Below are 24044 nucleotides of genomic sequence, written 5' to 3' on the forward strand. Positions count from 1 at the left end.
AGTATATTTAAACAGAGTTTAAATCTGCACAGAAACAGAGCTTATTTCTTTCGACACAGTAAAATCCCTTTCATTGCACCAAGGGAGTAGTACAGTTTTACTTTATCTCAATATAAATGTTACTAATGGAGTCTGTTGAGAAAGACACTGTAATCAACCTATTCTGGTCAACGTCCCCTCCCCCCGCACCGCTAATCCTTCCCACGTGCAAGGAAAGCTTCAGCTCTGTGCCACCCCAGCACCACCACGTGTGCACATGTTCACAAGGTATCGAGGCTGCTCAGCACTTTGCAAGACTGAGCCTGTGTATTTCTCAAGCAACAGATACTCTTTACTAGATCCGGTCACACAGTGGAAGAAGTTAGTGTGGTTAGGTGATGCTTACCATCATCTGTCCCAGGGTTTTGAGGATTCCTTGATTCACTTCAAGCAAAATTAGCCAGGTTAGTCAGCCAATGACGGAGAAGTGTTTAACCTCACTGGGGTGATTTTGCCTTAAAGGAGTGCTCACATAAGCTGCTCTGCTATGGATCGGTGTACACAGCATGTATCACCAGTGCACGGTGCACATGAGCGGGGATGGTGGCAGCAATGACTACGTGGGATCAGCAACCTCTTCTGTCAGCACTTTTGAATCTAGAAGAGGATGGGGTTTTACGGCTGTTGAGCCATTATTGTTTTGCTTATCTAACAACTGCCTGCATAGTAACTTTGTTTGTATCAACATTTATTTGTAACAAGTGAGGTTATTTAGTACTGTGTATCATCACATACCTCTTGCTAGAACTCACTATGAAAGATGACAGCTTGTAGCAACCCACCACGAAGTACAGGCAGGGTTACCAAAAGCACGGCCAGTTTTCACCTTGATCGTCTTATCGGGGAAGCAGGCATGCCAAAGATCACGCAACTCCCACAGAGGGGTAAAAAGGACTGTGATCATAGTGAAGGTGATCACACAAGGAAAGCAAAAGACAAGAGTTATTTCATGCCCCCTCTGCCAGTCATTTAAATGGATATAAAAGATATATATAATTCTCTCTCTCCCAATGTGTTTGGGACCCAATACAGTTGCAGAGGTACTGACAATAAAGTAATAGTAGCATGTGAAAAGGATGGCGCACTTGGCCTCAATATGGAAAATAAATGCAATTTCAACAATATAAGAGAAATCTATGCAAATACGTCTGCAAAACACTATGTGTCACCTGATAGCCAAAAAGGTCCTTATTCTTTCCACCTATGCAAAGTGATGGTTTGGCAATTGCGCTGACCATAAGATGGACATTAAGCTATTTACCCTTGAATACTTAAATTAATGGACAGTCTAGATACAACAGACAGGAACAAACTGCCCACAAAAATATCCAGGAGGGAAGTTTTAAGAGGGTCTTAACCATCAGTGCAGACATCTTCTGCAACTGGCTCCCGGTGGCATCGGTGAAGACAGAAAACAACCAATATATTGCAGTAACAGGAGGCTGCACTTGGGGCAGCTCTCATCTTGCTACACAGTCACGAATCACTGGAGGCTGGTTCTCTGCTGACACACTTTTTGAAAAGTGATCATTAAATTCATTAAATTTCCAACTCCATCAACATGGAGCCATTTCAAAGCTCCTCATCAGGGTCTTCTGAACTTTTTTATTACTCTTTTTCTTTCTCATCTCTTAGTGCGATCAAGAAGTGTTGGTACCTGTTCCATCATGAAACTAGTCACCTATACCAATTAGCTAATCCTGGTTTTTTGCTTGCTACAACTGACCTGAAATGAAATCTCTTCCTAGCTTCTCATGGGTAACTCTTCAAACCCTTTAATACAAACAGGTTTGGTTAAGGGCTTTGCTCAAGTTTCTCAGTGTACTGTAGTTACGGATCACTGTGGTCCAAAGTACTCCCAAATAAGGCCTTTGGCCCCACATATTTTCATTTCATACATAAGTGCACATTACATAAAGATTAGCCTTTTAACCAAACTTAAAATTTTCACTATTTTAGAACAGTTACAAGTTAACCTGGATATTTTTTGATTATGAACCAAAGAACTCCCTGTCTTTGCTCATGTTTTCTTTCAGGACAAAAAGCAGTTCTGCCACTTTTCTAAATAAATTATATAACAAACACTGCTGCTTTTTCCCTGCATCCGTAACATAACTTAATAGCAAGACAATCACATTTGACTTGATTTATCTCCAGAATTTCTAGTTGCAATTCATTTTACACAAAACATCCTGCCAGGAAGGTGGAAGGGAGCCTAACATCTGCAGTCTAATAGATTATAGAGCAAGACAGTCTGCTGCATACTCGTGAAATAGTAAAACGTAGCTTAGTTTTAAAAATGATATAATACTGTGCTTCAAAATTCCCTATACCCAAATAAAAACTGGTACAAAAATTAAATTCAATAAGCTAATTTAATTTCTTTTCATGGGCCATATATGTTGATAGGATTTAAATTTGGACTTGCATATGTTTGTATTAAATATAAAGGGAGAAAAAAAATTAAATTTCACTTCTCAGTTAAAAGCCAAATGCCACCTGAAATGACTGGAGGAAATTCAGCAAAACGTGTTCATACCATGTAGGACTATTTTCTAAAAGTAGTTATTAATTAAAAATAAAACAAACCAACAAACAAACAAAAAAATCCAACCAAAAACGTAGAGACATTTTACTTTCAGGAAGGACTGCCTAAGGCATATGGATACATCTAACAGTGTTCTAAAAACTCCCCATTTTTACAGTCACCATTATTTTTATTCTCTTTACTTCAAGATGACTATATTCTCCATTTTCTGAGACCACAGAGAGGCATACACTGCTGAAGGCTTTTTTACATCTCCTTCCTCCTATTTAAAAGCTGGTTCTTCTATCATGCCCTCCTGGATACCTTGCAATGAAGTTAACTTAACAGTTCATCTAAACCCCCTCTTTTCTTTCCCAGATTTCCCTTAAATCTCTACTTTCTCTTTGTCTTCATTGGTGTGTACAATTCTTCCAGCTGTCTAGCTTCCCTACCGAGCAATTATTTTCAACAGCCATTGTCAGTCCCAAGAATGGACACACAAGTAGAGATAGTCATGATTCACAAACACTAATGACAGTCTTGGCTGTCATCAGGCCTTGGCTAGGCTTATTGTCTTGGTCATCAAACCTAATGTTGTTGGTTGCAGGACTTGTATAACTTTCAACTTTGACATGGTAAGTATTAAACATTTAGTTTTGGTTGGGACCACTGAATTTTCTTTCTTCCAATAGCGAATGGAAGCAATCTTAGCAACCCAATCATGGGTACTCTGAAGTTCTGAGGGAAGAAGACAAATAACACTTAGTTGTTATTCCAAATGTCATTCTGAGGAATGCACCTTTCCTTCAAGGTGTTTTTTGTTTTTTCATCCACATCACACACCTCTTTGTGCATATCTTGTGCGTATGAGTGAACGTATGCTTAGGAGCAAAGAAACAACATTACACAGGGAGATTGGCAAGACAGGAAACAATACAAGCACTGGAGAATGGAGTGTATATAGGACTTGCCAAGCTCAGCTGACAAGTGTGTTTTCACATTTAGGGAAGAAGAAGGGAAAAGGATAGTGTCTTTATAGTACCAGGGCAGGTATCACTTCAATCAGCTAGGAGTTAAAACCTCACAAAACAGAAGTGAAAAGGACACACAACCTGCAGGACAGGGAGCTATCAGTATCGGAAACTAGTTAGACAGCCTGGCAAATGTACAAGGGCTGTTTAACAACAGGGACTGACCTACTACTTGTGGTAGGCAAACCTGTCCTGTCTCTCATGACTGAAAGCCAGACAATGCATCTTTTGTACTATAGCCACATAAATGCAAAATAATCCATGATAACTTATAACAAACTGCAAATTTGACCAAGTAATTGATTTGCAAATGTAACTTGCAGGATTTTCAAAATCAGCTTAAGACCTAAATAAAATAGTTGCATTTCATTCACTGAACTTTCCTTTACCCTCAAAAAGCAATCCCTAGTTTGATACAGTTGGGCAATTGTTGGTCAGGCCCAAAAGAGCAAGATCTGGACTGAATGTCACTGGCCTGGTTGTGTGTTGGAGCTTGCCTGCTTCCTGGGCACTGAGTATGTAGCCCCAGGCCCTGTGTTCATTTCCTTATTTCCACAACTATTTGCATGTGTTATAGTCAATATGCACCATAAGTAATAGTGTATAATAGCTATCAAACAACAAATTAAGTGCTTAATCTCATTAAATCAAAACACGTAAAAGTGTTCACATTGCTATGCTCCACCCTCTCAAGTTGTAAATCACATCTTTCAGAATGCAAGTAAGTTTCATGTTCTATTTTGATGTGACCAGCCTTATTCCACACCAGTAATTGTCCGACACAGTAATTTTGTATGCGTTCAATATTTCACAGCCTTTTTTAACAATTTCTGGCCAGTACAATGAAGACTCTAATCCTTGGTTTCCTATCAGGTAGCAAATGGGCTAACACACATACAGCTAAAATGAAGTGTAACAATGCTTATTTTGTAAAATGCTTTCTTCTATGCCACATTAAAAAGTGTCATGCTATGAAGTTAAAATAAACAAACATACAACTTTAGACCAGAAATAAGCTTCCAAAGAGGTCACTTCAAAAAGCAGTTAAAGATCATTTGAGATCATTTCCAAAATGAAAAAGCACTTATTTAGCACTGACATCAGCAAATCAATAAGAGGTCTAACTCCAGGGTTATCATACAGGGAATTCCCTCATGATCTCAGAAATATGAAGAATTAATCGTTAGACTATACACTAGCCTTTTTTTTGAATATACACTCTCTCAAAAGCCCCTCCTTAAACATAGCAAGCCAAATTTTAAAACCCCCATCAACTTCACTGGAATTTAACATTGTTGAATGAGCGAAGAAATAACACTGGGGTTTTTTTGTTTTAAATAAACAGATGTCCATCCTGAGACTTTAAATTTAGAAACAAAGTCTTCACAAATTTTATCAAAATTTATGCAACCTCTAAAACTATTATTTCCATTTGCAAGCATAACTTCCTTCAAATTTATAGGAACCTGAGGGATCTCTTGCGTGAGATCAGGATAATAATATCAATATGGTTTCATTTTATATACCTAAAGCCAAAGAAAAAACTAGTTAAGCCACTGGTTATTTAAAAGGTGTCGTCTGGTAAAGGACTCAACATAGGATGCATAGATGAATATACATAAAGGCAGCATTTGGAGATGCTGAATCAGGCATCTGCATCCCTGTAGAAAGCTCCCCAGCCTTAGAGTGTTTACATGATCGTTCACCAAGACAACTGAAAGAATAGGTTGTGAAGGTCCTAAATGCCTAAGTTATAACAGCTTCTACTCATGCTTTACTTGTATATATGTCCCACAACCAGTGGTGAGGACACATACTTCTTTATTTCCCTTCTCTGCAGAATACTCTAGCTCTTTGCTCCCCAGAGTACATTCTGGGAATTGATTTCTATCAGGTGTGGCAGAAGAACTGTTTATTTAGATAGTACTCACTAAACCAAATTGTATTTGTTGGCGTGGCTAAAAAGGTTCTTCAAAAAAATACATATTTAAGCTGTAAAGCTCCTTGCCAAAAGATAGTACAGATACTAAAAGTTTACATGGATTCAAAAGGTGACTGGAAAAAATTCTTGGAAGAAAATTTTATTGAAGACTTCTAATCATCAAGGATGCCAACCCGCTTCACAAAGTCCACAAGCCTTGAACTGCTGCAGCATTGGAGCTGTATTTTGAGGAATCACCTTCTTACACCTGCCCTTTTCTAAGTGGTTTTATTAGGCACCCTGTGCCTATGATGCTGAGGAGAGGGATCTTAAATCTGGTCCAGAACAATCACTCTTATGATCTTACTGTAACCATAAAACTTGGGTAAATGTTTTCCAAGGTTACATCTGTATTTGAAGAGAATAGCGAGGGATGTGAAATACATACTGTGTGTGGATACAAGATGTAAGCAAGCGGCTGTTCAAACTTAATAACACAACTCGGCATTCACTTGTCAGTACTTTGTGCATTTCAGTTATAGGCATCTCTTAATTTCTAAGGTTAAATTTCTCCCAATGCAGATCTCTCAACAATGCAGATTAGGCAATGGGTTGAAGCTAAATTCAATTCAGACTTGTAATGAAATAGATCTAAACTCCAATTTTAAAAAGCACGCCACAAAAGCAGTGAGCTTTCACCTCACTCAACGCAAGTATGTACTATGTAACAGTACCAGATAAGATAGTCTACAACAGCTTTTGAAACTATGCTATACATGAAATGGAAACATTTCCTTACTAAGTAATGAATTCTCAGCAATTCAGTAACTGGCATTTGTCAGCTGTGTTTAACTTGAGGTACCTCAGCTGAAACAAAACTTATAGGAAGACCATAATGAAGTTTGGGCATTTTCATGTTTACTGTGACTGAAGCGAGTCAAGTAGCATGGTGAGCTGCTGTTTACTGCAAATGCTTGCCTTTATTTAATGTACTTTTTGTTTCTCGTATGCAACAGTCATATGATCATGATTTGCACCTACATGTTTGCTAACCAGGATAATTTAGGGGCAATAAAAAGCCCAGATTACTTTCCCAGCACAACTAGTTTAAAGGCCATCATGATAATACAATAGGAAGATGAAAAAATGGATGTGAAAGTCATTCCCTTCTGCCTGTTCCGTGTGCCCAGCTTCAAACCATCCGCCTAGCTGGGGCATGGCCAGGCTGGAGAGATACAGGGCAGCGCTTCCTCCCACCCAGCACCCAGAGGAAGAACCAGGCGTGGCAGAAGAGAGGGAGGGAGGCCAAGGGACCCCTTGAAAGGAAAGCCCTCTCTCTTCTCTCTCTTTTCTCCAGACTGTGCTGGACTAAGGAAAAGCCAATCATATCCACTATGCTCGTCACATACTTCCCCTGTCTTTCCCTTTTTAAGATGTCTCAGTCTATCTTACTCCCCCATGAATACTGGTAAGACACTGCCACATCTATTTTTTTCTCCTCATTTCAGACACCGCCCTCTTACCTCATCCATAGCCAGACCTCCTTGCTTCAGATTCCCATCGTCCTATAACTATCCTTTTTGTTCCTTCCTCATTCTCAGGGGTTTGTACCGCACCTTTCAGTTGCTACATGCCGAAAGCCCACCTCTTTCAAAAACCTTTGTGACTTTGCACGCAATGACATCTCCCGAATGATTTTTTTTGACTACAAGCACTTTGAGGTCATGCTATGCTAAATGGTACATTCAGTGTATGTTCCATTCACTCACAGGAGCACATATGAAGAAAGCTGGTGCATGACAGGTAATGCCATCAGAAAAGTCAAAGAGCAGTGAAGTGAGGGGACCGAGAGAAGCAAGACGCACAAGAATTTATCACTTTTTTGTATCTTTTGTTCTGTGTCAACAGAAAAATCTTAAAAACAATTTGTATTTGCTGTCTGTCTTCACCTATTCTGTGTATTAGAAGAAAGATGCACTAGCTACTTGCTTTTCACATAAAGACATTCTGTACTGACTATATGATTAAAAAGTTTTGAAATATAAAATATTCCTAGGCATTTTCCCCAAGCAAAATTTACAACATTTACCCTCATACCATGACCTGTGATGGAAAAATATTTTAAAACAGCCAACTCATTTTCTTGAGGGTGTATTCTAGATTTCTTGCACTATTGGTGTACACATTTTTTAATTGATGGTATAAACTTTCATTTTATTTATGCCTAGACAGCTTCCTGAGTAACAAGCATGAAACATAAACCAGATCAGAAAACTGGATTTTTCTAACCTACAGCGAATGAATTATGTGAATTTAGTCAAAACTGATTTCAGACACAACACGACAGAAATCTGGCTGCATCTTCCAGAAGAAAGGTTGAAAATATTTCACTGAGCAAAAAGCCAAGAGTAAATATTTTATTGTGTAACCAAACTTAGGACAAACATAATTTTCAGCATATAATTTAACAGAAACAACATTCCAGTCAAATTAGCTAGCTTGACTCACGGCACCAAAGGATAAGGCAATCAGAATTGCTTCCTCTATTCAACTTATATTTGCTCAACTAAAAGCAAAACCAGAGATATACTTGACAGTCACTCCAGACACTACCAGATGAATACATAAAGTGCAACTATTCCCTCACTCGGTCAGCTTAAAACTACACATCCAACCAACACCCAAATGGAAAATGAACTGATGATTTCCTTCATCATCCATCAACATTGCCATCAACAAAATCTCCATTCTTTCTATTATTGCTAATAAGCATTACCATCAACATGTGTACGCTATCAACATCAAAACCTCTTACTCTAAATTGCACGTTAAAATTGCACCTGCTTTTCATCCTTTTTCATGTCTTACTCTAAATCACACTTGCCAAAAAGGAAAATTAAAATACTCACTTTAGCTACATTTGTGTAGAGAAATTGACTGCTAGAATGCTCATAAAAAAAGATCAGACATAATTACTTGTCTCTATTCCAAAGAAATCTTAATCTACTTAGCGGAAATACTGCTCAATTTGTCTCCACCTATCCCCACCCTTTCTCGAAAAAGCAATCAGTTAATTTTCCAAAAGGAAAAAAAAAGGCAAAACCAAACCCCAACGAATGCCCGCCTGCTTCCCGCGGCTTCCCCCTCCCCGAGGCGACAGCAGGCAGCGCTGCACCCTGCTGCCCACTTACTGATTTTTTCCTCCCCTCTGGAGAAAGGAAAGCAGCAGAGCTGGCCCATGGCATCTACCGCTTTATCTTCCTCCTCGTCCTCTCTGCGTGCACCTCAAGCAAAAGCTGTAGCTCAGGCTGCAGTCCCTGAAGAAATTGCTTATTCTGCTCTGGGAGCGAGCGGGAGACGGGAGTGAGAGGCAGGCTCCGCCTCCGCCCCGCCCCCGGCCCCGCCCCCGGCCCCGCCCCGCCACCGCCGCTCGGCCCCGGCCCCGGCCCCGGCCCCGGCAGCCCCGGCCCGCGGGGAACCGGGGACCGCTCGCACCCTGCGCTTCTCCTCCCTGCCCTGCAATTTGTCTCAGAGACCGCTGCCCGATCTTCCCTTTCTCGTCCTTACGTCCAAGGAGGGATGGGCACTGAAAAAAATAGGCACCATTTGGCCACCTTAAATAAGGCACCGGTTGTTTAAAAAGCGTAACTGTGGCTGCGCGCCCTCTGCCACCACAGCTCCCCTCCGCTTCACAAAAGCGTGCTGAGAGAGGGGAGAAAATACGGTTAAGTATATCTGTTAAGTATTTATACTTAATAAATGGGCTCTCCTTCTTTCCTCCAGAAGCAAACCCGAGGTTCTAAGACTAAGCAAGGAAAAAAGCCGGTCGAGCTGCTGGAGGAGTGGCAGGCCCAGCAGGAGATGCTGAGAAACGAACTGGGATTATCACCCTCAGCTCGGTGGGGATTCGCTACCCACTTCAGTAGGAATAGAGCTGGTCACCTTCACTCCGGGTTACCAGCCTTCCTTCTCAAGAGGGTATGTACACATTACAAGTGCGGGTGATGAAGGTCACCTGGTGGATGTAATAAACTTAGGCTTTTCTACGGCAATAAAAAGCTAACAAGATGCACCATCAGTAAAGAGTAAGTTAGTGATTAAAGATGAACAATAATCAAAGGCAGTCCTACAGGGATTAGTACTAGTCCCAACATTACTCAACACAATCATTAATTAATTGAAAGTAAATAAGTAATAGAACACCTAAGAGTGGAAGTTTGGTATGCACAGTGAGACAGGATAGTAAATGAGCACAGCCTGCGTGGCTTTGGCAAACAGTCTATTCATCCAAAGTATGTAAATAAAACCAAATGTAAAGACATATATTTTGTTGAAGTATTCTTGTGTTCACCAGAACAAAAAACACCCGGCTTCCTACCTATTTTGTCTTGTGGTTCACTGAATTCTTAAAAGAATTAGACAAACGCTATTGGGGTGCTCACACACTGTTAGCTATCAAAGCACCCTTGCAGGGTAAGTATATTGTGAATATCCAAGCTTTTGCTGCAAATAGCTGTCATCACAAACTGTTCCGTTAGACAACAAAGAATGTACATGAGATACGTGGCTAAGAAGTAGCTCTTTGGTGCCCAGTGAACTCATATTGAAGACTGACCCATGGTAAGCCATTCATAATGACAACAGTCCCTGGATGCCTCATGGGTCTTAAAAGTTGAGCTCATACTGCCTTTTTTCCTTCATTGTGGGAATTAATAAAATCTCTCTCTTTTATCTGGATGTGTATTTCTCCTAACATTTAGAAATTTAATATTTTGAGATTCCTACATCTGTTTAATTTTCCAGAAATTTCCCAACAACTTTTAAAGTTATTGTTGTAATGGACAGATAACACACGCACATCCATACACAAAGCATGACCCCACAAGCCTTCTATCATTAGGCTGATAATGAAGGAACACAGGTATACATAGAAATTGTGGGATTACAGTCTAGAAAGTCTGCACAGAATTTCCTGTCCAGGACACCCAGGAAAACCACGGTGTTTCACTGAAAGATCATCTGCGTGCACTGGAAAAGCAGCCTTTCATGGCTGCAGTTGCTCTGCTTTTGAAAGTAATTTTTTTACATTCAGAACATAAAAAAAAAATTCAGAAGAAACCAAATCCACAAATACTTTCTGTTAAAACACCTAATCTTGCACACCTCCTCTGGCAATACCTGCAGTCACTAATACATTTTGAGCACCCATTGAATAAAACAGAGAGCCTGTGATAGCAATGGTTCTTAGCATTTAATATTAATTTGAAGGATGGATAAAGCATGCACTTGTTTTCCTTATCCCACCGATAAAATACTTAAGGCTTAGATAACTTTTTTTAATATTCTTGTTTATATTCTAAAGACTAATATTTACAGTTGAAAAAAGAATCCATTTACCACAAAATGAGGGTACGAATTCTGCCACTATTAACCCGTACTTTTAAAGTGTTCTAGTTCATATGACTCGCTTTCCAGAAAACCAGTAATTTAATCAGGGGCATAAATCCTCCACAAAAATTTCTAGTGTTTGATATTCAAACTACTATTTGATTCACAAAATTATATGTTTGTTTTCCTGGATGTAAGAATCTCAGACTGGAGAATCCTATGAATATTTCGTATATCTTACAGAGATAAGTCAGCTTATCTGAGAAGAACAAGTGTAATATAGTTAACATATTTGTAAGGCATGGTTCCTTATGAAAATAGAATTGTCTTTAAGCTAAGTACTATTGCAAAACTAAAATGCATTAAAATAAGATTGCCAGCTTGTAATTTTTTTTATTCTTTTCCATCACCACTCTGTTATTAACAATAATTAAATCATCTACTGTTTTAAGAATTATTATCTGCCAGTAGCAGAAAGAAAAAATCAGGATGCTATGCAAGTTTTTAAAAGAACTGTAACAGTTATTAAATTTTATACTCATAGAAATTAATTTCAGATGTGCAGTTGCCTCACTTGCGGAGATGCTGTCAGCCTAACCAAGAGCAAAAAGAAAAGAACATGACCCATATTCTACAATGTAAGTGAATTAAACATGAATACTACAGGGCATAAGTGAAGCCAGTCATCAAAGCACAGAGAGACTATTTCTAGGAGTGAGCAGTATCTTCCATACTGCTCAGGATCAAAACAGTAACACAGACAATATTTTAGACAAGAAAACAAATATTCTCCACCAGGAAAAGTTAAAAAAAAATCAGAAATGTTGAAGTAATAAACTGAACAATAACATATATTTTTCAGTTTTATGTAGGCATAATCTCCTTCTATATAGACAGATCACATCTACATAGTACCTAAATTAATACAAAACTCCCAGTGCTGTCATCTTTTGACAAGTATGTTTAACAAAGCAGCATATGAAGCACAAAGTCCTCTTGAACTTAAAACCAAGCATCCTTCTGTTAAAACATGCAATAACCATAGTTCTTACTGATCAATTTCTAAGCAGTCCTGGCAGTCCATGGATGTCAGGCTGACAATATTCTATTATGCAGTACTGGAATTGTCACAACCAGTGACAGACCTCTTTCATCCATGAGCCACCTTTTAGCCAAAACTAACAAAGCACATAAGCACAAATGTGGATACAGAGAAGAAACAGGATTTGAGGAGGGCCCTGGCCTTTTAACACTGGCCAGATCAGCCTACGTCTTCTAACTTGCAAGATGAGTGTAGGGACCAGGAAGTCAGCTGGAACCTCCAGAGCTGGATATGGTCCATCTTAAGTATTTGGTCATATATTCAGTAACAAAAGTGGGCCTGATCACTTTTTCAGTGCTTTGCTAGCTCAAGGCCTGTAGTCTGTTCTGTTTTGACATCTCTTGCAATTCTGGTGAGATATACGAAGTACATTTTGACAGAAGTTACAGCACAGCAGCAAAGCATTCAGCTGTTTCAGGCACGTAAGTGTGACTGGATATAGAATTATAATAACTCTAGCCTTATGAGGCCTAAACAGCCAAAGTATTATTAAAAATTAACAAGCCCCAAAAGACACTGGTATGTATTTTGTTGGGAGGCAGGGAAGCTGGAGGGCACCTTGGGATTGAAACTGAGGGGTGGAATTTTTCCAGGTAAGGCAAGGTGCCATCCTTTACCAAGGGTGGTTGCCTAGATTAGCCAAGACAAACTGGTGCAAAACCAGCAAACGGAACTACTGGCTTCCACCAAGCAGAAATTACAAATTTGAATCTTGGAAAGTATCTCTCTTCAGAACAGATAAAGACTAAGAAAACTAAAAGGTATTCATTCTATGCAGAGGCAATTTCAGCCTTCTTAATGCTCCTGAATACTGTTCAGCTGATCCAGAAGGAACCTAGCAAAGCTTTTTTTAGGTGATGCTTGTGGTGCAAATTATGTAAAAAGTGGGTAAGGAAGAAAAGTTGATCTGCAGTTCAACTTAGAAGTATTTCTGCACTCAGAACCTAAGCTGTTCCCAAGCCTATGTATATAAAAACACACACACAAACACACACACACACACACACACAGAGTGCAGAAGAGCGTTTCACTGTAAGCGTTGTTTTGGGAGCACCTACCAAATCAGAATTACAATCCTCATCTAGAAGAAAAACCAGGGATAAACAAATCATCTGTTGAACTTCCCAAAATGCAAACATTTTCCTACTGTGTTTGACAGTGCAGACTATGCCTCTATTTCTTTCTGATACTTGGTTTGTAACGCAGTGTGTAATTCTATCAAATTTTCAATTGTGTCCTTCAGAAAACACTTCCAATTCAATTTTTCTGGAGAAAAACCTTAAATGACTAGACTAAATTAATTTTAAAGTATTTGATTTTCTTACTCTTCAATGGCTTAAGAATATTCCTACAAACATGTTCTATAAAGAAAAAAATGATACTGAGTTGGCATTTGCATTCTAAAACAGAAGTGCCTATTTTAGCTATGCTTTTTAAAACCACATTAAAATACTTCCAGGGAAATCTCGCCACTAATATGTGTTTTACAACACTGCCTTCTAGAGAGAGAATCTTGCTCCTATTCACTGTAAATCACTATTTCTGCAAGTTCCATTTGCTGAATGCACTGTACCTTTTCAGCAAAGGCTGGGATGCCAGCCACTGATATGCCTGCCTTCTATTTTAAGTGCAACCTCAGGGCGAGGCTCAAGACCAAATCTGCCAACTGTCCAGATTGTTTACCCTCAGGAATACATTCAGAGCCATGTTTAGAATAAGCCATACAGCACTTCTGGGTGAAACCCCCTAATATATTCAAGCTCTGCAGAGTACTCACGGCACTCTTCTTTGCAGAGTGCATGTGTCTATCTGTGGTGTGTATGCCCCGAGGTATCCCATCTATTCCTGCAGTGATTTTGCCTGACTGAGAGCAGATATATGAGATGGACTTTATAGTGAATGCCAGCATATAAGAATGTGTCCCCCTTGACATATGAGACTTGTAGATAAGCCTCAAGACAATGACAATGTGAAAAGCTGGGGCAAGGTACACTTCACACTTCAGGGTCTTCTCAAGGCTCACCTTACAAGCCTAAGCCTCTGAGACCTATCAAGCATTCATTTAATTCTACATTCAGCTAGCTCCTGCTGTTGTGGAAAAGAAAGATTAAGGAATGTATAAAAGCAGGGGGACCGGAAACTGAAGAATACGTTAGTTTTGCGGGGGGGGGGGGGGGGCGGAACCCCTTCAAAATCACAAAAAGAAATTGAATCTCTTAGCTTAATACATATTACTAAATGCCACGTGTGAAAAAACAGTGCAATTTAAGTCAAGGCAAAAATTTTGGTACTTATATACTTCTTCCTTCTAAAACTTCAAAGGTGAACTGAACAGTTGAGATGAAGCCTGAAAAGAGTTATGTTTATAGCCTGGCAGTCTCTCAATGATTCTGCCAAGCAGTAAGTAGCCAGGGACAGCTGTCATTGTCCAATGATGGTTTACTGAGAGTTAACCTGACCATGAGGACACCAAAAAAGTTTTAAGGAGAATATAAAAACTTTGGCTTATTTTCAACTTATTTAGTATAGCAAAATAATGAAAATTTTTTTCTTATGTTTATAAAAATTAAACAAGAAAAGATATGTCAATGGCAAGGCTCTAATGACTATGTTCTGATAGCTAAATTGGTAAACCTTAATTTCCAACAAATTATCCCTACGCTGTTTGCCTTTTTTTAAGAGGACTTTCATTATTTGCCCAAATGTTGTTTTGAATATTTTCTTTACTTTTCTGATTTACATTTAGCATTTTTAAATGCTTATTTTGAAGAACAGGAAAACCTGGCTAGCAAGAAAAAAGAAGTTAGACGCCTGTTCTTGTACTTCCTTCCCTTTTTCTCCATTCAAACATGACAAATTTTTATATTTAAAATAAAATGCAATATGAACACAGCACAGTGAGATATTTTTTGCAATGTACATATATTATTGATCACATTATGTCAAAACTTGCTTTCTGGAACACTGAGTGTTATGTATAGTCTAGAAGAACAATTCCTGTTAAAAAAAAATCAAAATGAATTTTCCACAAGAACAAGCAAATTGAATAAACTTTTTAAAAAGGAAAAAACAAAATAAATGGCGACTACTAATATTCTTCCCCTTCAAAGTTTGTCAAGAAAGTCAGTGAAATGCACTGACACTGTATCATAGTTTTGTGTGTCAGATCTGCTAATGCCACTGATCCCAGTCAGTATTTTATTGCTGATGTATTGCTCTTCATTATCATTCTATACTAGAATTCTCCTGGGATTTGGAACACTTACATAAATAAGCTCACTAAATGTGCCCAAAATTTAGCTGGCATAAGGTTGCATGATTGGTAAGGCCCTGATTACAGCCCCCTTTCCACTCCTATTGCAATTCTCCTCAGTATTGCAACATTTCCCTCATCTCCTACATTTGGAGCTCCAGAGCCCAGATTTGTTAACTTTCTGAGAATATTACAAAGTTCCTTTTCTCCTGCTTGTAAAAGCTGCTGGTAAGAATGCAAGTCAGGACAGAGTTGACATTCAAGGTCCTTTCTGTAAAATTTTCATTTATTTAAGAGGTACTTGACAGTACAAGAGCAGAAGGCTCCTTAAATATGTATTTTTACAGTCTGAAGAAAAAGTAAATGTTGAATAGACAGATGCCCTGTGCTCTTTGAAGTTCTGGAAATCAGTAGTAATAGGTTATTTCTGCTGACTCTCTGGTGAGAACAAAACCCCAGCATTTTCGGTAATTTTTCAATTTTTTGCCATATTATTCTGGCATGCCAGTGAAAATGTGGTATTTGGTGCTGTGCAAATAAATACTTAGCATTAAAGAACAGAAATGAAGGGACCAATGCTAGTTACTGTGCATTACAGCTATGTTTTTAAGATTCTATCAAAGGCTTTTCATGATTCATGGGAGGAAAAAAGGAAAATAGCATAAACTCGACAAAGGAATCCATGTAAAACTTCTATTTTAAAAAAAAATTAATAAGGTTTTGATGTTGTCAGCTGATAGCACTTGCTAGATTGCTGCACCTTAACATGGTTCACTGAAATCTGCCTGCGTGCTGTCATTTGCTTTGGTAAACTGTATAGCTAACCAAGAAAGACACCTTAACCAATCTGTTTGTTGAGATTATAAAGAAAAAAAAATGTTTTGAAAGAAAAGGATTAACCCTTGATTCTCTTTCCTTTGAAATAACATATTTCACCTCAAAGCCTTCCAGAAAAGGAATCTCTAGATCTGAATATATCCTTAAATACCGCCTTTTCTTTCACAGCCAACAGTCCTTTGAAAAGATTAGCCACAGTGGGAAGAAGATCTGTGAATGGAGCAGGGAGAAAGAAGGATGCTCTGACCAGTGACCAGGTTCAGTACAGAGAATCCTCAATTTTAAGTGCCTGACTGGCACACACATACAAAACATGCAGGAAGTCAGACCGATGACCAAGATTGACGCCCAGTTAGGAATTCTAGCTTCCTCCAGGCCACTGAAATGAGAAGGCAGCTTAGTCTTCCAAGTAGTTAATTCTCCACCATTGCCAGGGCTTTGACCACTGGCAGCTGGCAAAACATCCTTATTCCAGGCCTGTACCACACACTTGTGAGACTCCATAGGACCATCATCTTTTCAGCTTACCTAAACCCATTCAGCTCAGCAAAGGGCCAGGTGGGCTAACAGCCCATGCTATAGCAGAGATCAGGCTGGACTACGGAACCATCTCTGGCTTTATACTTCATGCAGCTTCAACAGCTGTTTTTTCAGAAATTCAGCGGTCTCCACCTTGAGTTTCAAACAGAAGTCAAGTATGGACCCTTCAGGCAGCCGTCTTGTTTGAATTGTTTTATCTGCTTTATGTGCAGCACCATGACTTTCATCTGAGATGCACAATGTAATTTAAAGCAGTATGTATAAGGTTAAGCCCATATCTACGCCAGCTAAAACTGATACACGGAGTACAATCTTTTGCAGATAGCAAACACGCTAACAAAGTTATTTCGGGAACAACTTTGCTCTCAGTCCTTCCTAAAAAGACAGAAATGGGGCAAAGGAAAATATTTCAGGATCTAGCCCACATATTCTATAATATTGTAAACTTATTGACTGTAATTTTAAAAAGCTGTTTCTCTCCTTTTACAATTTTTTTCTTGCTGTTTTAATTTACACTGTTAAAAGGAAGGGGAAAACAGCATGGAATTTGAAATGTTCATTCTCACAAACAGGCACAAAAAATGCATTCATTATTAATGCATCTTTGCAGCAAGTGTACTGAATAATCTGCATTTACCACTTGCGGGTGACCCTGTAGGATATGGCCAACCAACACATCATAAACACATTACCAAAGCATTGAAAGTTGGATAGCTATTGGTGTAATTTTAACCAGTAGGTATTAACATTGTCATGGCTGCCTGTGTGTGAATCTATCAGGTTCACCGTCATGAACAGAAGTGCCAGATAGTCTCTGCTAAAGGATCAGGACAGGTAGTAACTCTGACTCATTTCTTATGGTATTCTGCTCCAAAGTTTTCTTGAGACCAAAGCAGAAAAGTCATTCTAAATGGAAAGGAAAGGAGAACTGGGAATGCCAGCCAGCTTTTGCTTTCTCAGATGACTGTGAACTAAACTCCTTTTGCTTAGTCATACACAGATTCTTGTTATTCCCTTCATACATTCTTCTCAGAAAAACCTAAGTAACACAAAATTCATATCCTGCCCCAAAGTTAACAGAAACTTCTGCTGGAACCCACTCATTGTTTTGCTACAACCCACCCGTTCTTTTGCTACATATCAACAGCCTCCTAATTTTAATATTGATTTAAACAAATAATTCTGCCAGTTTTCTATTGGCCTCCAATTACAGATGAGATAAAATATTAGAGTTCATCGAAATAAACCTAATTATACTACTTACCCAAGAGACTCAAACATTAACAGAATATACTCACAGACTTAAAATTAAAATACATGCATTTTCAAATAAACTCAAATCAATAAATTATGTTGTAAGTCATTATGTATAAGAGTACTGACAACAATTAATCTGAATGCTATGTATACCTGGAAGAAGTAAAAAGTAAAGTAAGAACAAGTGAAGCAATGCTTGTGCATTATGATTTTCTATCACATCTCTATAAAAAGGTGTAGAAGTGATATCTACTTAATATAAAGTTGGTAACACTGAAACTGCATAATCTAAAAATCCTTCTGGAAATCTATGGAGTCAAAAGTGAGCTAACAGCTAGGAGTGATTTACTGGAAGGTTTTCAAAAAAAGCCAGCCAGCACTACACCTAGAAGACTTCCTTGTATCATTATCTAGAAAGATGCTTATTGTCTTTCAATCTCAGTTTTTAAGATTTATAGATATGAGAGAAGTGTGTTCTGGAATTCTGGTTTCATATATCAACACCTATTCTATTTGAACAAAAATTATATCATTTTGAGAAAAATGTTTTCATTCTGAAAAAGAAAATCAAGAATTGGGAGCTTTGACTAAGATGTCTATATTAACCAAGTACAACATAAGTAACTGAGTGGGCATTCCTACATATTTCTTTACGCCAAGGACACAGTGATATTTATAAAGGTCAAAAAAAAAGGGAATGTGATTCTGCATTTGCTGTCAGAACAAGGAGAGGATACAATATCTACTAAGTGAAATAAATTCTTTCTCCTTTCCTCAGTGTATTGAAAAATATTTTTTTACAAAGTGTACTCATGTACAAACAGACTTTAAAAGCAGTAACATGGTTTCCTTTGTTTGCTCTGGATTCTGTTTATGTCCATAAAATTTCTGTGTACTGTACAAACTACAACTGTGTTTCCCTCCTAGAGAAGGAAGAGAGACATTTGTTTTCATCCTTAGCAATGATAAATATGTTCTGGAGATAGGAGAAAGCACTGGTTACACCTTCAGTATCTGCTCTGATTTTTAAATTGCTGGTTTATACTAATTGATAAAATAGGATTTATTAATCTATTTTAATTACAATGTTAAACATGAACTTTTTACTTAAGTACTAATGAAGTTTTTATGTAAGAATGCAAAAGATAGCATAGCTTGAAAAATAAGCTCACATACAAAAGATAACAACATGGAACAATCAAAAAAGATGCTCCTTGAAATGGACATTCATAAACATGACAGTGTATGAGACTCTCCGAACTGTTTCCAAAGAAAATCAACATTTCAATGAATCATGTACTAACAATACATGTGAAAACAAACATCTGGGCTGTACTCAGTCCAAAGCCTATCATGGGGAATCTAATGTGCAACTGATAAGACGCAGCTTTGATATATGTCAAGGTACCATAAGAATCCCATAGTCAAAGGCTGTCCAAACCCACATTTATTCTATGCTTTTCTGGTGTGCTTTTTCTTAACCTCCTCCATGCGAACACCACCCACTTCTGTGGCTAAATTGATTAAAAGGTTTCCAGCAAGAAAAGAGCTGCTTAAAAGGAACATTTTGCATTACCTCACAGTAAAATAAATACCAGGAGTTATGCTATGTAGATGTGCATGCATGTGCATATACACAAACATGCAAACACACACACAGAGACATATATATATGTATATGTATGTATCAACCCTAGACACTGCTAATTTGTCTCTAATGAATACTAAAAACAGACAAGCACCAAACAGAGCATTTAAACAGGAGTGATGTGTCTGCATCTAAAAGCTGAATAAAACCCAATTATTCTACTATTGTCCAGCAGAAGAAGTAGTCATGTTCAGAACTGGCTCAGTTTGAACAGCCCAGGCTCCATCTGCTTAGGATCCAGAAACTAGATGCTCCCTTTGCTAAATCAGCCACAAGATTAAGAGTCCAGTGAGCATTTTAACATTGTGCCTGTGACCTCCATAAGGCTAGACACTCCAGGAAACAATCACAGGATTAGCGTCTGACTTGGGGCAGGGGCGGGGCTCTTTGGCCCTATGAGATCTGAATTCTTTGCTACTCTGGGGAAGCTCCTTGAAGAACACTGGTGCATCATTCAGCTTCCATGCTAAGCTGCCAGTTGTGGCTTTTCCAGCCTTCAGGGGCTTGAATTCCCCCAAGCTGGGGAAAGAAAAAAGCCTTGATATCCAATTTGAGTGGCAATTGTAACCAAACTATGTATGTAATAAGTATTTCCTCTTTAAAATAAAAAAAAGTGAAAGCTGACTTAAGTACCCATGTAACAACAGCAGAGGATACTGGGCCTTGGGTCCCAGTAGGGTGAGATGCCTGACTCAAAACTCAAAGAAAGAAGAGAGGTGCTGACACAGTTCTTTGTTGGGTGTTTCCCCCTGGCTTGTTCAATGTTCCACTCAGTTCAGCCTGCAATTTCTTGACTCTGCCCTGAGATAATGGACTCTGCACAGAATTGGAAAATGGAGGCATCTCATTCTGGGGCCAAATTCCTACAAAAGATATTCACCTAAAACCTTCCTTTGACTTGTAAGTTTTGTTTATACACAAAGACATAAAACAAACCCCTCCTTTAATACAAAACAGCAGAACTTGTTAACATAATACACTTATCAAATGCACTTTTCAGTCAGGTAGGTAACATACATTCAGTCCATGTGTTATATTTCATGGTGCAAAAGACTGTGGACCAGGACTGTGGACCAAAATCTGTTTGGAAAATAGCCCTTAAAAGAGAGTCTGTAGAGAGAATTCTTACTATAATTGCACTAATACCACAAAGTTATTAATATAATTGCACTGATGGACCATTACATTTGAATTAGCACAAATGCAAATTTACGTTGAAAAAATGTATACATGTGACAGAATGCAACCCCTTACAGATTCTTCCATTAAATAAACCAATAGATGAAAGTGTTCAAATAAAAAAGGAATAGTCCCAATAGCTACCACTATAAAAGAAAAACTTATTAAATATATGCAGCTGACTAATTCCATGCATTTGAGCACTGCAACTCATCTAGAGTCTATACAAGAGGGATGCTAAGTAGAAGCTCAAAAATATTCAAATATTCAAAAATATTTTGTACTCGACTGTTGCACTCTACTGTATAACTCTTACCTTTAAATCTAGCCTACCATGGAGCAATATTCTCCCAAAATAATGTTCTTTTCCTTAGAATTTCATTACGTAAGCCTCACCACCACTGGCCCTGTACCACTGAAGTCCGAAACTGAGAAAGAAGTGAAGAAAAGGACTGAAAGTGATTGGAGAGTTTAAAATTGAAAGGGCAGATAAACAATCACAAAGAACTCAATTTTTAAAACATCTTAGCCCTTGCTCCTCATAAGAAACCTGAATAATTACAGCATCATGCTGAAAACTGGTAATAAGCCAAAAAAGGCTCCATGATACAGAGAAGCAGTAACAATACAGATGATTATTTATCAGGAAATTATTTACAATAGTTTAAAAATAACTAAGGCATTAGGATTTACACATCTGAATTTCAAATTACGGATTTAGGTTTACTTTGAAATACGTGTTTGTTATGCCTATATAGAAAAAATTGTACTATAATATTTTAAACTCCATTTGGAGAAACAGCATGCCTTCATGTGTTTTGTGTTCTTCAAAATTAAGAAAAGCTATCCCCAAGAATATAAATAACCACTAAGTACATTCAAACCAATCCAGGTAATTATGAAGAAAGATAAACCAGATGTTCTGTATATTTCTGAAAAGAAAAAATATATATGAGAGGCTCTGACTAGGTGACTAGATAACTGCAAGACAATTGGAAGATGTAAATGACTGAGGTAACAGCTCATCTGGATTATGGATGGTAACTGAGATATTTCGAGATTAGCACCTCTACATCTTGGGTAATACATTAGGAAAGGAAATTACAATGTATAGAAAACTGAATTCACTAATAATAAAGATCACAAAGAATTCAACATATGCTTCTAAAAGAGTACATCCTTAAGTAGGTATATTTGCAGTGTAAAATAATGATTGCTTTTACTTGCTTTCATGTGAAAATAACATTTCTAATCTTAAAGACACACTAAGAAGTCTCCTCTTCTCCCAAAGGTTGTATAATATCCTAATCAAGTGCTGTAAATTTTTAACATCCAGTGTGTTCTGTGTTTGCAATACAATAGATAGGAATGGGGAAGGAAAACTATTGGGCTTGCCTGCATTTGCAAGATAAGACATTAACACTGGCTGGGAATTTTAAAGTACTAAGAGCTGTTTCTGAATAATTCCATATGTGAAAGTTCTTATTTTGGAATAAGAGTGCTTTGTTCCTGTTCAGCTTGACCCACTTTCCAAGTGTATTTAATTAGGAACAGTTTTATGTGTAAGAAAGCCTTTTGTTTGTTCTCTTGATTAAAGCAATAAAGTTGAGTATCTAGGGTTTCTGATTCAAAACAACTTAAACATTTAAAAAAAATAAACAAGCTACAGAAACAGTGCCTAGGTGTTAAAATGCAATTGTGGCATATTCACTGTTTTCCTAAATAGTGATTTCAAAGGTAAAAGGTTTTTTAAACAGTCGTCAGTCAGCAATTACTTTCTGCTGTAATCTGTAGGCTGTGGATGGTTAGTCAAAATTCTTTAAGACAAATCTGCTCTTTGCAAAACATGAAGTTACAGCAGAGGTTTTTAAAACTATATGCCAAAAGGTCAACTGTAGTGTCTCAGGACTTCAGAAATCAAGTTATTTACCTAAAGTAAAACCATGCAGTCTAGAGAGGACAAGAGGAGCTCGCTCTTCCCCTACTCACAGCTGACCCAAATCCAGGCGAACAGAATCTGTGGCACCAACTCAAGCTGTCATGCTCAGCACTGTGCCAATCATACACACCCAGATACCTGCTCAGAATGCAAGCTGTGTGCATCCATCCTGACTCAGAAAATACAGTGCAGACATGTTTAGAAATTTAAAAAATTGGAAGCCTAACTTCAGGTGTCTATAAGTATGTCTAATAAGTAAGAGTATGTATGTATGTTTGACCTAGGCCTGGTACCACAGCTTTGGCCACATAAGTCTCCTGACCTACTGACGCTTGTGTAGAAATTAGTACATAGCTAAACACCATAGCATCAGCCTGCAGACGGCAGCCAACACTTGAGAAGCAGGAAGAACAGCTTCTTTAAGCACTGTCATCTCCAACTGATCCCAAGTGCTCCTTGTCTGTTCCACAGCACAAGCACGCGGGGTAGCTTAAACCACTAAAGTAATATCAGTTTATGTCATGAGTGGTTAACACATTTAATCTTGCAATGGAACACAGGAATGTTCACATAGCATGAAAAGCAGTGTAAAAAAGTTGTATCTTATGTATTGCTCAGACATTTATTATTGGCTGTAAATGGCAAGGTTTGGCACTCTTCTGCCTACAGTGGTTCTATTCTAACCCAAGTCCCCTGGTAAATCTTCAAGCTGTGGGGCAGGGGGATTAAGCCCAATGCTGGACTGTCCCCCAGCTGGATGGCTGACAAATAAGGGCCCACAGGCAGACTCTGACATACTTCACTGAGAAGAAATGGAAACTCTTCACCTATGTAATAAAGCAACATGTTTATGAATTGTATGTTGCACCCTCCCAGAAAGTTCTCTAAACTGCATGAGTGACACCCTCCAACCGTTCGTACCCAACAGATCTGTGTAACTGTCCTATAAACAGAAGGAGGGTGGTTCAGATTTCTCTCCTGTCATTAAATCTTAATTCAGATCTTAAATGTTTGATCATCATTTGAAAAATAGAAGATCGCATACTATGTATTCAGCAGGTACTGTGATGGCCCTTTCTGATGTGCTTAAGAACAGATTAAAACTTCAAGTAAATTGGCAGGCTACTGTTAAGACAATGATGTCATGTTTTAGCTTGTGGTTGATGTAATCTCGCTCTTAAGTTCTATGGCTTCCATGAGAAGCAGCGCATTGCTGCTTTCTAGGAAACAAGAAATGACACTATATGCCACATTAACAATGCCTCTTTAAAATCTGTCACATTTTGTCTTGAAATTATTTCCACTGAAAAGAAACCACTTCTACAAATACCAGGAGCCTCAAGAAAATTTATATCCAGTCTAGAAGAAAATTAAATTATCACC

At 38.2% G+C, this 24044-nt stretch overlaps 1 protein-coding gene across 4 annotated transcripts in view; it reads right to left on the reverse strand.

Moving 5' to 3' along the window:
* Positions 1 to 24044, reverse strand: part of AKAP7 (A-kinase anchoring protein 7) — a 90049-nt gene that overhangs the window by 19251 nt on the left and 46754 nt on the right. The window contains exon 8 of one of the 4 annotated variants that reach the window (XM_069787325.1): positions 4347 to 5926. The exons of the other annotated variants lie outside the window; for them this stretch is intronic. Coding sequence (XP_069643426.1) covers positions 5874 to 5926 — 53 coding nt within the window. The 3' untranslated portion in view covers positions 4347 to 5873. Of the gene's footprint in view, positions 1 to 4346; positions 5927 to 24044 lie in introns of those variants that run through there. 4 annotated transcript variants of the gene reach the window in all.

This window comes from Haliaeetus albicilla, chromosome 7 (assembly GCF_947461875.1).
Source record: "Haliaeetus albicilla chromosome 7, bHalAlb1.1, whole genome shotgun sequence".
NCBI classification, from domain to species: Eukaryota; Metazoa; Chordata; class Aves; order Accipitriformes; family Accipitridae; genus Haliaeetus; species Haliaeetus albicilla.